The 14330-nt window shown below is 37.4% G+C and overlaps 2 protein-coding genes across 6 annotated transcripts in view; one reads left to right on the forward strand and one right to left on the reverse strand.

The window, feature by feature from the left end:
* TRAPPC3L (trafficking protein particle complex subunit 3L) overlaps positions 1-384 on the reverse strand; it is a 60938-nt gene extending 60554 nt beyond the window's left edge. For both annotated transcript variants that reach the window (XM_072643105.1, XM_072643104.1), the window contains exon 1: positions 86-384. In XM_072643105.1, the coding sequence (XP_072499206.1) occupies positions 86-127 (42 nt within the window). In that variant the 5' untranslated portion in view covers positions 128-384. The remainder of the gene's footprint in view (positions 1-85) is intronic.
* CALHM4 (calcium homeostasis modulator family member 4) overlaps positions 1-12138 on the forward strand; it is a 39917-nt gene extending 27779 nt beyond the window's left edge. Inside the window, exons 3-5 of one of the 4 annotated variants that reach the window (XM_072643100.1) lie at positions 4821-4969; positions 8878-9316; positions 11695-12138. In XM_072643100.1, the coding sequence (XP_072499201.1) occupies positions 8951-9316; positions 11695-12081 (753 nt within the window). In that variant the 5' untranslated portion in view covers positions 4821-4969; positions 8878-8950 and the 3' untranslated portion in view covers positions 12082-12138. Of the gene's footprint in view, positions 1-4820; positions 4970-8743; positions 9317-11694 lie in introns of those variants that run through there. The other 3 variants (XM_072643099.1, XM_072643101.1, XM_072643098.1) reach the window with 3 other exon arrangements.
* The last annotated feature ends 2192 nt before the right edge of the window (positions 12139-14330 follow it).

A 14330-nucleotide genomic window follows, 5' to 3' on the forward strand; every position in this document is an offset into this window, starting at 1 on the left:
GAAAATTGAGGTCGAATTCAAGAAACCCTATTCTTGAAAATAGAACACATTAAGTTAAATATATTGATATGGTTAAAAAACTTACTATTTTATGGTATTCTGGTCTTCTGTTTCCTGGACGAGACATGGTACTTAAACAATGAAGAATGGGATGATCAGTTTATTTTCTTTTGCCTACAGTATTGGAGGCCTTTCAGTCTTCCCTCACTCTCAAGTATCTCAGCATCTAAAAAAGGCTGCTTCCAAACTCTCTTGTTGCTCTGTGTTCAGTTGTGGAGGTGAAGTTTTGTGGACAGAATTGACTTCTAACCCTAATAGCTTTATACAGATCAAATAACTGCTCCACCCAAAAGGATGGAGCTACAGACATAATAGCTGAGTATCTCTGTGTGAAGTTAGAACCAGCTGCACAGCTCAGCTCAGAGATACTGAGAATTCTTTTGCCTTAGGGAATATGTGAGTGGTATTCTGTTCTCATGCCAAGATTTTTTTTTCTAATCACAAATAAATTTTCACAGGCCAGAGAAATCTCAATGCTGGCATTATAAACCTGCATTGACTATTCTATAAATTAGATAGACACTATCATCAACTTATAGGTTTCAAGACCTGGTTTTTTTAAACTGAAAAAAATGTAGTTTTTATAACACAGTTTTAAAAATTCATAGTTTCAGAATATAAAACAAACATCCATAAAAGATTTTAAATTAGGGGATGAAGAGGGAGTGCTAAGAGATTTAATAATGTCCTTCAGAGTTAGTAATCATGTTTATTATACTCTTATCACTTCTGCCTGTCTTAAACTTTTGAATGATTTTAATTACCTGGAGAGTTCTACTTTCCCTCCCAGAAGAAATTTGGCTGAGAAATGCTTACTTAAAAACTGAATAAATATATTAAGCTACTATGTCCCTTCAATTATGGGGAACAAGTATTGACTGGTTGGGGAGAGTAAGATACTTTTTCCTCTTAACTTTCTGATTCTCTCCTTCTTCTGAGTTTAGCCCCAGGTGAAGGGAAGAATGAACTGGTCACCACTGCTACCTAAACTACCAATAATGCCCAAAAGGTAGAACGAGAAAGAGAACTGCCTTTACAAGTTTGAATAGTAAAGTTAGGATACATGTGAAAAGTGTCGGATGACAAAACAAAGAATTACCCTGCCCACAGATACTTCCACTTTTTTGGGAGGCAATCAGGGTTAAGTGACCAGCCTAAGATCACACAGCTAGCAAGTATCTAAGGCTGGATTTGAACTCAGATCCTCCTGACTCCAGGGCTGCTGGCCTACCCACTGTGCCACCTAGGTGTCCCAACGAGTTTTCAAAAAGATATATTTTTAGATGAGCTGAATTCCTTTCACAGTATGATGTTATGAAGGAATGAAGGAATTCTTTCATTGAAAATTAGTATTTACTAACCATTTATAATATAATAATATAATAAGGATTATATAAGATATAATCCTTATTATATAGTAAGAATAGTATAATATATTATATAATATATGTAATAAGATATAATAAGAATAGTAAGGCAGTTCCTGTTCTTTAACAGTTAACATTCTAAAGGAGGAGATAAGGTATATGGAAGATTTCATCTGCAGATGGAAAAGCCCATTGTCGTTCGGGTACAGAGCCAGAGCAGATAGTGATACCTTTTCTTTAAAGTCATTTTTGATAAAATGATTATCAGTTTTAGATGAAGAGTGATTTGATAGTGCTAAGGACTGTGGTGGCAAGAACTTTCGTTTTAGAGTCTTCAGCAGCTATAGCTATAGCTCTTATAGGAGCAGTAGCCAGACTATATAATTCTATAAGGGTGGCTTCCCAGAATGATGACTGAGGACTTTGGAAGCATAGCTGCTCTTAAGGTTCAGAGACCTGGGTTGTCTCCATCACTGTCTGAGGAGAAATTGACTTATTTGCCACATACTGCCTTCTCTCTCTCTCTCTCTCTCTCTCTCTCTCTCTCTTTCTCTCTCTCTCTGTCTCTCTCTCTCTCTCCCTCTCTCTCTCTCTCTCTCTCTCTGTGTGTGTGTGTGTGTCTCTCTCTCCCCCTCTCTCTCTCTCCGCCTCTCTCTTAGTGCCTTGTTGCTTCAACTAGACTCATTTACCCAACCTTAGTGTAGCAGATTTCTGACAATTGGTAGAGATGCCTAGAACCTTCTCCACAGCATTTTCTCTCTAGATGATGGCTGTGATGGCTGGGCTAGTAACAGGTTTCATGGTCTGGGGAGCACTGCCATTCCCAGGGCTCTTATGCTTGGCTCCCTGGATCTCCTCTGCAAAATAATTTCTCCCCTGTAAGGGTTGGGCTGAAAGCAAACTTGATGGTTTGGGGGAGGGAGGTGCTGCTATTTCTAAGGCTCTTGTGTTCAGAATCCTATTCTGTTTCCATCAGTTTGTGGAGAAAGGATGGTCAAGATGGTGGTGGTGGTGGTTTAATTTGCACTACCTCCTTTCTCCCACTCAATGTACATTGCTGTTTCAACTAGGTTGGCTTCCTAGTGTGTGGGCAATCGGATGATAGTTGGAGGAGCTGGCTGTAACCTTCTCCACCGGAGTTGTTTTCCTGGATAATGGCTATGATGACTCAGAGAAGAGAAAAAAATCAACAAAGTCCCTGATGTTGTAATGAGTAGTGGATCTTCAATGACATTGGCTTATCAGACTGATGTGCAAATGGATGGTCTGGAGTTTAATAATCTATAATGATACTGATGGGGAAACAAAATCTCTTGACTCTCTTCTAATATTCCCCAAGATACTCAGATATCAAAGACTATTTATGCAGCATTACAGACATTTAAAATTCAAACAACAAACCGTTATCTCAACAACTTTAAGGTGCATTTGATCAAAGCTTTTCCAGAAATAGGAACCTAAAGTTCAGTTTGAAAGTAACTCCAGACCCTTCATTGCATAAGTCCATTAGCCCTATTCAATTTGGCAAATATCTAACTCTAAAGTAAGAAATTAGTGACCACTTTAAAGTCCCATTACTGAGACTTTATTATAGATGAGGCTTAAAAGCCAAAAGATAGCAACATATGGAATTTTAGAGTAATTAATGTATAAGCATCCTTTTCTATAGTCTCAGAGGATTTGCTGACCCGGGGAAATAAATTTGTGTGGGTGTTACGGGCCTCTCCAGGGATCAAGTAAGGCAACAATAGTTCTTGGGAAGCAAATAAAAAAAGAGGAACCAAGGTGAAATGACATCATAGCTTGCACCCAGTTCTATATTCTGCACAAGGTCCTTGACAATAGCAAAAAACAATAAGGGAACTGTATGGTAAGGATGATGACATTGGATTTAGCTGGACAGCTCTGCGTTCTAACCTGGAAGCCATACTCCCTAATACTCATGTGGACCACCTCTGCCATCTCTTGCCTCTTTCCTATTAATTTTAGAAATACATTTGTGACTGTAACAAAAATACAGAGGTTAAGTTTGGCCAGGAAAGTGCTGTGCATGACAGAGTAAAGAGTGCTCAGCATGGTAGATGGGCAGTCTTCGTTGTTCGCTCAGGACTGCAAGTTCTTGTCTTACGACAAGTGCTATTTGTTAAGCAGCCCAGATCACACTGATTTTGTATTTGTGAAAAAGTAGGAAGGCTAGAGAACCACGGAGAAGTTATTTATTCATTATACGTATACATTTGGCAGGACCTTAGCCCTATGGCTTTGGTGGCTGCCTCCCTCTGATTCTGCCACCCCTCACCTTCCATGCTAAGGAAACCAGGAATCTTGGCAATGTCTCCAGGAGCTTGAAAGCTGGAGAGAAAGTAGTGCTGAAATGTAAGTCAGAATGTATATTATTGTGTGAATTAACTGGGACAAAGTAAAATAAATAAATTTATTGATTAATGTAATAAACCTTATACCTTTTTACATCTCTAAACAACTTTTAATCTCCAACATGTCCTTCTGCAGCAATTGTTTATTTTTAAATGATTTGGCATTGAGTTAACAATATTTTGAGATATATTCTTTAATTCTCCATTATGAAAGCAAACAGCACATTGAATATTAAGTGTACTTTTGATAAATAGTCCATTTTTTCTACAGGTCTTGATTATGTCCCACAGATTTTCAATGAATTAGATGAATTCCCAGACCGTTGAAACATATTTATGTCCATATCTCAGATAATTTGTTAATCCATCATGATGTGTAGGATGGCAAAGTTGTATTTCAGTATTTCACCTCCATTTGGGAATTTTCATAATTCCAAGACAATTTTATTTCTCAATATCTCAATATATCTATCAGAGTTTATAATTTCTTCAGTGGAGACAAGACTTCCAGGTCCACTGAAATTTTTTTTAAATCTCCAAATCATTTTTTGGGATAGATATTTTTATCAGCTGATGAAAATGTCTGTCTTGTAGTCTCTGACCATTGTTTTAGCATAGCTTTGAATGGAAAGGTGAGTTTTATCAGTGAAAATTGTTGTTTAGTCATTTTTCGTCTTGTCTGATTCATTGTGACCCCTTTTCGGTGTTTTGTTGGCAAAGATGCTGGAGTAGTTTGCCATTTCCTTCTCTAGGTCATTTTATAGGTGAGGAGACTGACACAAACAAGGTTAAATGACTTGCCCAGGGTCAGATAGCTAATAGTGTCTGACTCCAGGCCCAGTACTCTATATCTACTGCACCTCATCACTCCCTATCAGTAAAAATATCTTTTTCCAAACCAGTATCATCATCTTTGTATTGTTTTGTGCATGACAAACTTTTTTCTTCATGTTTGTGCCAATAATTTATCAATTTTTGGTGTTGTCTTTAATTTTTTACTGAACTTTCTTTTTTTCAGAAGTTGCTGATGTAACTTCTCCAAGCCAACAGACAATATCTCTAGCAGTCATTGAAGTGTGTTCTTTAAGACACACTGCATATTACGCTCCTCAAGGGCAAGAACTGTTTGTTTGCCGTAATATCTGATCCACAAAACAATCCTGTGAGGTAAATGCTATTATGATTCCCATTTTACATGAGGAAATGGAAATAGAGATTAAGTGACTTGCCCACAGCTAGTAAGTATCTGAGGTAAAAAACTGAACTCAGCTCTTTCTAACTCCAGGTCTAGTACTTTATCTACTGAACATGACCCATATTCAAATAGTACTCAAGAACTTTTCCTCAGATATGATTCAGTCTCATATATTGGGAAGATTTGTGTACCATTCCGCCTAATTAATCAACAAGCATGAATCAAGTACCTAATATGTGCCAGAGAGATGTGCTAGATGGTAAAGATACAAAGAAAAAAATGAAAGATCCTAGCCCCACAAAAACTTTATATTCTATGAGGTCAGATGTGCATGTTAAAAAGCAGTGCAATATAATGGAAAGCCAATCTCACAACCAGGATGACCTGAGTCAGATTTGACCTACAATACTTACTGGCTGTGTGATTCTGAGCAAGTTCTTTAACCTCCTGGTGTTCTGGGTGGTTCTTTAAGACAATACATTGCAGAGAAGTTACCAGCCTGCCTTGGTAGAAGGAATTGCCTTACCAGAGAGTTTCCCATACTAGAAAAATCACAGGTCCAGTCCCTCTCGGAGATTATATACATGTACAAGTACATACAAAATAAATACATGATGGTTTGGGGGCAAGAGGCACTAAAAGTAGGTATGAGCGCCTGGGAAATTTGTGCAGACATCATTAAGTGTATGGAATGAAAATAGGCTAAAGAACTTCATTTTGTCAGTTAGACTACTTTCTCATTGCCCCATAGCTCGTGTTTTTGTTTTTTTCCATGGGTCCAATTTACTACCAAAAGGTGACTCAGGTCTATAGAAGCATGCTAAAGACACTATGGAAAAAACATCTCAAATATTAAAATGTGGTGGTTTCCATCACTAGGGCCCAAGTCAAATCTGGATAATAAGATCTAGCCTTTATATAGCACTTTGAGATTTGAAAGTATTTACATATATTATCTCTTTTGATCCTTATTACAACCCTATGAGTTACTATTATCCATATTTTAAAATAAGGAAACAGAGAGTTTAAGTGACTTGCCTAGAGTTGCATTGCTGGCAAGTGTCTGAAGCAGGATTCAAAGGCTGGTCCCAAACTCTGAGTCCAGCACTCTATCTAGTACTTCACCTAGCTGCTATAATAGATGAGACCTACTTTAGACTCTAAACTATTTCTTTCTTGAGCCCCTCATCTTCAAATTCTGGTACCTTTTTTCTACTGCCCTTTGACAAATGAAAGCCCTACCTCAACTCTCCCTATGCCATGTTACCTTACCCAGCTCTACCCTCTCCAGAAGCAGGTCAATGCTCCAAGCTACCTTCCCCCTTTTTAAAAGATCTGTGATTTTATACTTCCTCTAATGGATCACAATCTTTCACACCTCAGTAGATGTTTCATAAGTTACTGTAACTCAAAGAGAAAAAAATCATGCCCTGATGTCAACCTTCTGGTGATGAACCTCTATGATCTTAGGCTTGCCTCTGGATGACAGGATGTGATGAGGGAGATCTTTCACTCTTAGAATAGAGCAGAATTCCCCTGAATTAGAGAGTCAGATTATTTTAAAGGGACAGACCTACCCAGCTAAACAGCCAATGCAAAAAATCAACACTGGATGTTCATTCATGTGTTTCTTCTATATTCTACAAGTCTCCAGTCCCCTCCAAAACAAGTCTTTAGTGTCTTTCATATAGAGGAACCATCTTAGATGGTTTAGGTTTATGCCAACTCTCCACTACAAATATATTAAAAAGTTCATAGATGACAGATTAAGAACCTCGCCAAAAACTTCACTCTTCTAGGGGATATTTCCATTTTTAACAAACCAAAACAAGTTTCTAGTAGATAGCATAAATAAGGAGTGATATTTTTGAAGGGGGAACTTTCTCATATCCTAATGTGCTTCAGCTCCCATGAAATCCTCAACTTATCTGACATAAGCGATTTGATATCCTGTTTTTAAAAGTTTGTCTATTCCTACACAAGGGGAATACAGAAAACCATAAATTTACAAAAAAAAAATTCTTCACTATCATTTAATATTTCTTTGGAAGCGAGACTATATAAGAACTTCAGGAGATTTTAAAAAGAAATTCAACCCTATATTCTGTATGTGACTACTATACACTCTGATCGTCAGACTCAGAAGATAAGTGACACATATCAGAATATCTTAATTTTCCTAAATAAAACTCATGAGTAAATCAATGAGTTTAGCTAAATAAATAAATTGACAAAATTAGCTAAATATTTTAATTTTATTTCTATTTTCAGCCTTATTCAGAGGATGATGATAATAAAAACATAACGTTCATGTGACACTTTTTGATCTATGAAGCACTTTACATGAATTTTATTTTTCATTAGATTAGAACATTCTTAGGTAAGTAGGACAGGGATCATCTTTCTTATTTTATAGATAAGAGAACTGAAAAGCTAAGTGACTTGTCTCAGGTCACACAGTAAGTAGCAGAAACAAGATTTAAGCCAGGACTTCCAGTTCCAAATCTTGAACTCTTTCTGTTACATTAGAGAAACATCCAGTCAATGAGTCCCATTAATTAGATATTTAGTTGGCTGAACAATTCTACCCTACTTGGTGTTGGTACTTCATTTTGGTTTTGTGGGGTTTTTTCCCCCTAAATTTACCTGCTAAAAACTTTAAGGATGCAATGTGATATAGAAGATGGCGTGCTAGCCTTAGAACCATGAAAATGTGAGTTCAAGTCCTGTTTCTGACACATACTAGTTATGTGACCCAGGGTAAGTGTTTATATCCCCCAGTGCTTTGGGCAACTCTTTTAGATCTGGGAGGGTTGAGGGAGTTTCTTGGATAAAGTTATTTTGAAAAGGAGGATATGGATTTCACACACTGACTGCAAATGACACAAAAATCATTATAAGTTGCAAAGAAGGTGCCAACCTCCATTGGTAGAGGCAGCTTCCACACCAGAGAGCTTCCTACACAAATGAAATCATGAGCCCAGTTCCTAATGATAAGCTTTAGGAGGCACCGTATAGGTCTAGTAAATAACTGGATCTAGTGAATATCTCCACTCCTATATTTTATGATCTTAGGGAGCTTGGTTCTATCTTCTGAAGAAACTTAAAGCTTCTAGTTTTTCTTCATACAGTAACCTCTCCATCACCTTGAGTAATTCCACTTACCTTCTCTAGACTTCACTTTTATGGGATTTTTTTCAATGGTGAAAACCCTGAACTGTTTGTGGTATTCCAGGACCACACAATTGACACTCTCCTTTTTGCTTCTAATACCTTTCCTGAAGCTTCCCATCATTGAGTTCACATTTATTACCAAAGACAAATGTTGGACTGATGGCAGCTGGTAAACTCCTTGAGACTTGTGCCATTTGTGTATGTTCCTCGGTGTCTAATGTAGTACTTCATGTAGACTAGGTGCCTAAAAAATGTTTGTAGAACTGAATTTTAAAATAGTTCCCTGTAACTAAAACATTATCATTTGTCAATGATATTCTGTCAATTTATCATTATCATTTGTCCCTTCCTGGCCCCTCACTGTACTAAGCTCCTCTTCTTTTTCCTTCTCCTCTTAATTAAGCTGTTTACTAGCTTAGTATTCATTAAGTACATAAGAGAAGATGCTACAATCTTTTAAAGAGGCAAAGATGCTGAGTAACTACACAACCAGTTAAACCAGTAGGGTCCTATAAAAAAGCTTACAGATGATGGAGTGTGGCAAACAGTAAGGACCACAAGGCCACAGCTGTAAGAAGCATCCTATGATGGATACAAGCATCAGCAGCATTCTGTGTTCTCTACAAAAGAGTGGAAGTTTTATCAATACCTTGATTGCATTTCTAACTATATGTGGACAACAACTTTTCTCTTCTTTCACATTTAGCTGCCCTTGCCAGCCTGGAAACAATCTGTATTATGGCTCAGCTTTTCTCATCATTCCAGCTCTGGTCCTCCTGATGGTTGGCTATGTTGTGAGTGGTCAAACATGGATGATAAGCAAAGAAAGCTGTTGCAGCTCCTCTCCTCATCTGCGCTCTGTGAACTCCCTGCAACGCAAGCTTGCCTGCCTCACCTTCTTCAGCATCACAGGAAGAGCTCTGGTGGCTCCGCTGACATGGCTGGCAGTGGCTCTGCTGACAGGGACCCACTATGAGTGTGCAGCAAGTGAATTCGCCTCAGTGGAACAATATAATGAGTTTAACAATTTCAGCATCCCTGAACGCCAAGAGATCCTGGCTGAATTTCCATGCTTCGAACAGATTCCTCCTGACATGCTTATGGTGAGAAATGAAGTGGCTCTTCAACTCAGGTATCAGTCACAGGTGAGTTTTATCTCTGTTCTTACTGTCAAACCAACCATCTCATAGGAAACCAGAAAGACTTCTCTTTTCTCTTTTTCATATTGTTTTTAATACAGAACACAATCTAGCTTCATCTAAAGTAATTATACACTTTCCCTAAGAAAAAAAGCTTTACTTTAATTGTAAAATTTTCAGCAAAAGTCATCAGAGTTTCTCCTGTGGAGAAATACAACAGATAGGATGCTTGACTTGGTGTCCAGAAACATCAAATTCCACCTCAGAAATTATGAACTGTGTTATCCTGGACAAGTCACTTAAGGTCTCTGTGTCTCAGTATTTCCACATCTACAAAGTGAGGGGATTTGGACTTGATAGCATCTAAGGTCCCTTCTACCTCTAAATCTATGTTGTATGAATTAGTGATCCTAAGATGGACTTATAATTCTTAAACATTAGAATTAGGGCAGTGATGGTGGATATTAAAGAGGCATATTTTCACATTTATAGATTGGCAATTCATTCGAAATTTTTAAGAGGTTATTCAAGATAATTGGTTCTTCACCATGCTTCTTCTTTTCTCTACCTCCCATACCTTCTCCTGCTCCTCCCATACAAAGTGGTCTATCTTTGAAAATTATAGAAGTTTTCCCCCAATAAAATCCTGGTTTCATATGAGATGACAATTATCAAGAGAAACTTTTTCTTATATTTCTCTAGACTGGTCCTGAGCAAAGTTAGAATTACAAGGAGATATTTTAAAGAGAAAAATCCAATGAAACAAGGTCAGCCTTCTATAAGACGCTAATTATAGAGAGAACTGGATGTCGCCCACTCAACTTGGGCAAGATTTTCTTTAGGTGGGCCTCAAAATGAAACTAATGTTTAGAATCTAAAATAAATACCCATTACATTCAATGGGAAAGATTAGAAAGAAATAATAATTTAAAACTTTGAAATTAAATGTAAATGTGGATTAAAATCACAGAGGTCAAAGAAGAGTAGGATATACTAGTATTGGAACTTTTCATGATACTGAAAATTATCAAAATTACCAAAATGATATTTAATTTGAATCCATTTAGAAACTAAACATAATCAATACTTTATTGTGAAAGATATCTAATAAGTAGCATAAAGAAAGCCATTGAGAGTGTCCGTGTGGGCATCTCTTTAATATTTGTAATCCCCTATGGGGAAGATTCTCCACACACCCCCACCCCAAGTTGGACTCTTTCAGGTTGTCTCCTAAGTTCACCAGCAGGGTTGGGAAGTAGGGTCTCTATTCTGCCTTCAGTCCCATTCTGAAGTGTCTCAGATGATTTTTACACCTGTCTCACTCTTCCTCAGGTCCCTTGGAATGTGCAATGATGAAATATTTTCCCCTCCTATAGTGTTATTGAAAAGCCCTACCATGCTAGCTATTTACAGATCTATAAGCAGTTATTAAAAGGCTTGCCATTTTCCACCCACTGAACTCTCTGGGTAATAAGCAGGCCTTCCTTACATTTGACCGATTTGTCTCCTTGCTTCATACAATAATAATAATAGCAATCACTTTTTTAAAAGCCTGCAAAACTAAGATAATAAGAAAATAACCTTATTTCCCCTTTATCCTCATACATGTTAATGAAAACATCACAGACTGCCTCCATATAAAAACCATTTCATGATCCTTTTGAAGTATGTTTTATACATGTCATAAAACATCCTAATGAATTAATTTGTTTGCAGAGAAGATTCAGTATTTTACATACTTCAGGACCTAGACAAGGTTACTGCTATCAACAAAAGCCATTTAGGGACATAACATTTTTATTCAAAAATGTTTCTTGTGGTGGTCAAAAATTAATAAGTAGACAAAAAGAGTGTCACTAACAGTTGGTGCCCTAGTTCCTACTGGTCAATATATTATCAGAGATAGCAATATATTATCAGTTGGAATATATTATATGTCATGATTTTCCTTTATTATCCACCACCACAATAAAAAAGTGATTGAGTACCTAGAGGGTGCATGGTGTCATACTTATACCAGGACCCTCAGAGCAAAAAACTAAGAAACTATTGCGCAGTATTTTAAGTTATGGTAATTGGTGGTTACATGTTTCTCATTTTATGGCTAATAGCTAATAGCTGCTCCAGATTCCCTATGGCCAAACTTCATTAACTGAAGACCAAAGAGAAATGCCTAGAGCCTTTAGTTTCTCATTAGACCAAAGCCCCATATAACATAATAACACTTACCAACATTCATGAAACATTATTGACCTTTGCCTTCATTTTTGAAACCAAGTCCTTACCATTACCAATTTTCAAATTTGAGATATTTGCTCAATTTCATTCCATTCTGATCAACATTTAATTAACTTTCTTATCTTCTTTTAAATAATGCTTTGTAGATGTTGGGCTGGACTTTAATTGCAGTGGCAGCTTTGGTGGCTTTCCTTTCCTGCTGCCTGGCAAGATGCTGCTCCCCATTTACCTCCCTGCAGCACTACTATTGGTCTACTCACGTCCGAAATGAGAGGCAACTGTTTGAAGAGGCTGCAGAACAGCACTCCCGAATCCTTATCATGCAACGCATCAAGGAATTGTTTGGTTTCATGCCTGGGAGTGAAGATGTCAGGCAAATTCGGATTCCTTCTTGTCAGGACTGGAAGGACATTTCAAGACCCAGCCTTGTGTGCATTACTGACAATCAGCAAGGTTGCTACAATTTCCTTGGGGAGAGATTAGATGTGAATTTTGAGGAAGGAAAGTCAGAAGCTATTGAACTGACATCCTAACTAAAGCATCTTCCATGATGCTGGGCTAATAAAGAATTGATTACTTTATGAGGATGAGATAAGTAATTCAACCTCTTCATTGCTTTTCCCTTTATCTGAGGTTACTCATATAAGTCTATCCCAAATGGTGTTGTCAAAATGATTCAAGTGACTATTATGTCTGAACTTACTGCCCTCTCCAAATTTCCTCACTGAACATGTTATTCCTTCAGCAACCTATTTAAAATTTTTCTTTCATTCAAACTCCTTTCACCACTTGTTCCTTACTTTCTCTAACTTCTTACTCAGTTCTTTGTATTTAAACTTTTTATTCATATTCAAGTCTCTTCTCCCACCATTTTCTGTATTTTTAATTTCTCATTTCACTCTTAGACAATTGCTCCCATACAACTCCCCAAAATTCAATCAGTCAAGAAGCATTTATTAAGCAATTACTATGTGCCAAACACTGTGATAAATGCTGAGGATGCAAAGAAATGCAAAAAAAAGTCTCTATCCTCAAGGAACTGCCATGCTGACATGGCATACGCATATGTGTATGTGTACAATATCAGGGGTGGGGAACCTGTGTCCCTCTAGGTCTTCAAATGTGGCCCTTTACCTGAATCCGAACTTCATGGATTTGTGGCCACATATGGCCCAGAGGCTTCAGGTTCCCCAACCCTGGCTCTAGGCCCATTACCTGCCCCCACAGTTGTTTTCTCTCCCTGTTTCTCCAAACTTTACTCCATAGCTGAATCCATGGAAAGAACACTGGGCTTGTATCTTGAAGACCTGTTTTCCAGGCCTGGCTCAGATGTTTACTTGGCTAGTAAGCATCAAGTGAGTTAGCTTAAGTAACTTAGACAAGTCATTTCAGGTCCATGAATTTCAGTTCCCTTGTCTGTAAAATGAGAATATTAATGTTTAGGCTGCCCACTACTCAGGGTCATTATGAGGAAAGTACTTTGTAAACTGTAAAGTGCTATAAGAAGGAGAGCTTTAATTATCATTCCTATTTCCTATCTGCTAATTATCTTTGAAACACATCTCTCAAGAACCAGGACAGACAACCCTCTTAGACTAACTACAAGAGAGAAAAACTCATACAGGAAACTGAGTCATACTGCTTCTCCAAGAAGAGGATACATTTCATCATCCTCATTATTGTTAAATTTGATTAATGTGCTAGAGTGTATGCTAGAGTGCCTTGTTTTAGGCAGGGTATACCAAGCTCCCTCACTCCATAAAATTTTTGCTCTGGGCATCTATGGTCTTCTGATTCTTGACCAGATCACAGGTTGTACACTCACTTTCCATGTGAGAAACTTAGATTCTCACCTACTTTCTTCTTCCCTACTTCTACAACTCCTAAAGAAGAGTTGCCACTGCCTGACTTCTCACTCACCTTGTCTTGCCACCTGAAACCTCTGACATCTGATGTCTTTTTGTCATGTCTTATTGACTCCTAACGTTAGTGTCTGAACTGTGTCTTACCTGACTTGGGTCATGAGCACATGCATGACTATATCAACTAACAAATTTGTTCTCTCTCTTCTTCCCCCAGTCTCAATATTTGACAATTGAGCAGTGGGACTGAAAAGTGTAAAATCTGATGTGACATCTTCTACAGTGAATGTAAGTCAGTTATTTCAGGGATTAAGATGGACAGGCAACATGATCAGTGACTTAAATTATACATTTTTTGTGTTCCTTTTTATATAACTTTTTTTCTCTCATACTTCAAGATATCAAATAGAAAATGAAATTTAGAGAAATAAAGCATTTATTTAGTGGGGTTAGGAGGTTTTATATATATATGTACATATATATATATATCTACGTATGTGCGTATGTAGATATATATGGATAGATAGATAGATATACCCAAAACAAAGAAACAAGCAAACAAACAACCAACTAAGAGGTAAGAGGAATTATTTCTAAATCACAGACTTGAGCTCTGCACACCCTCCCTCTAGCCATCTCTACCCCCATCCACTAGCTATAATCTTTGGACAATTAATTTAACCTCTTTCTACCCCATTTGTAAAACAGAGATATCAATACCTCTTATATTGGAAGCAGATGAGGCTAGCCTATCTTCCAGCTCTAAGAACTGTGACTCTAGTTCCTTGAAAACAAGATTGTTTGATTCTTTGTATTCATATCCCCTTCACCTCGCACAGTACCTGACACATAGTAAGTGCTTAGAAAATGCTTGTGGATTTATTGATATATGTGTATATACGTAATCTATGTGAAGTACT

This window comes from Notamacropus eugenii, chromosome 2 (assembly GCF_028372415.1).
Source record: "Notamacropus eugenii isolate mMacEug1 chromosome 2, mMacEug1.pri_v2, whole genome shotgun sequence".
Lineage (NCBI taxonomy): Eukaryota > Metazoa > Chordata > Mammalia > Diprotodontia > Macropodidae > Notamacropus > Notamacropus eugenii.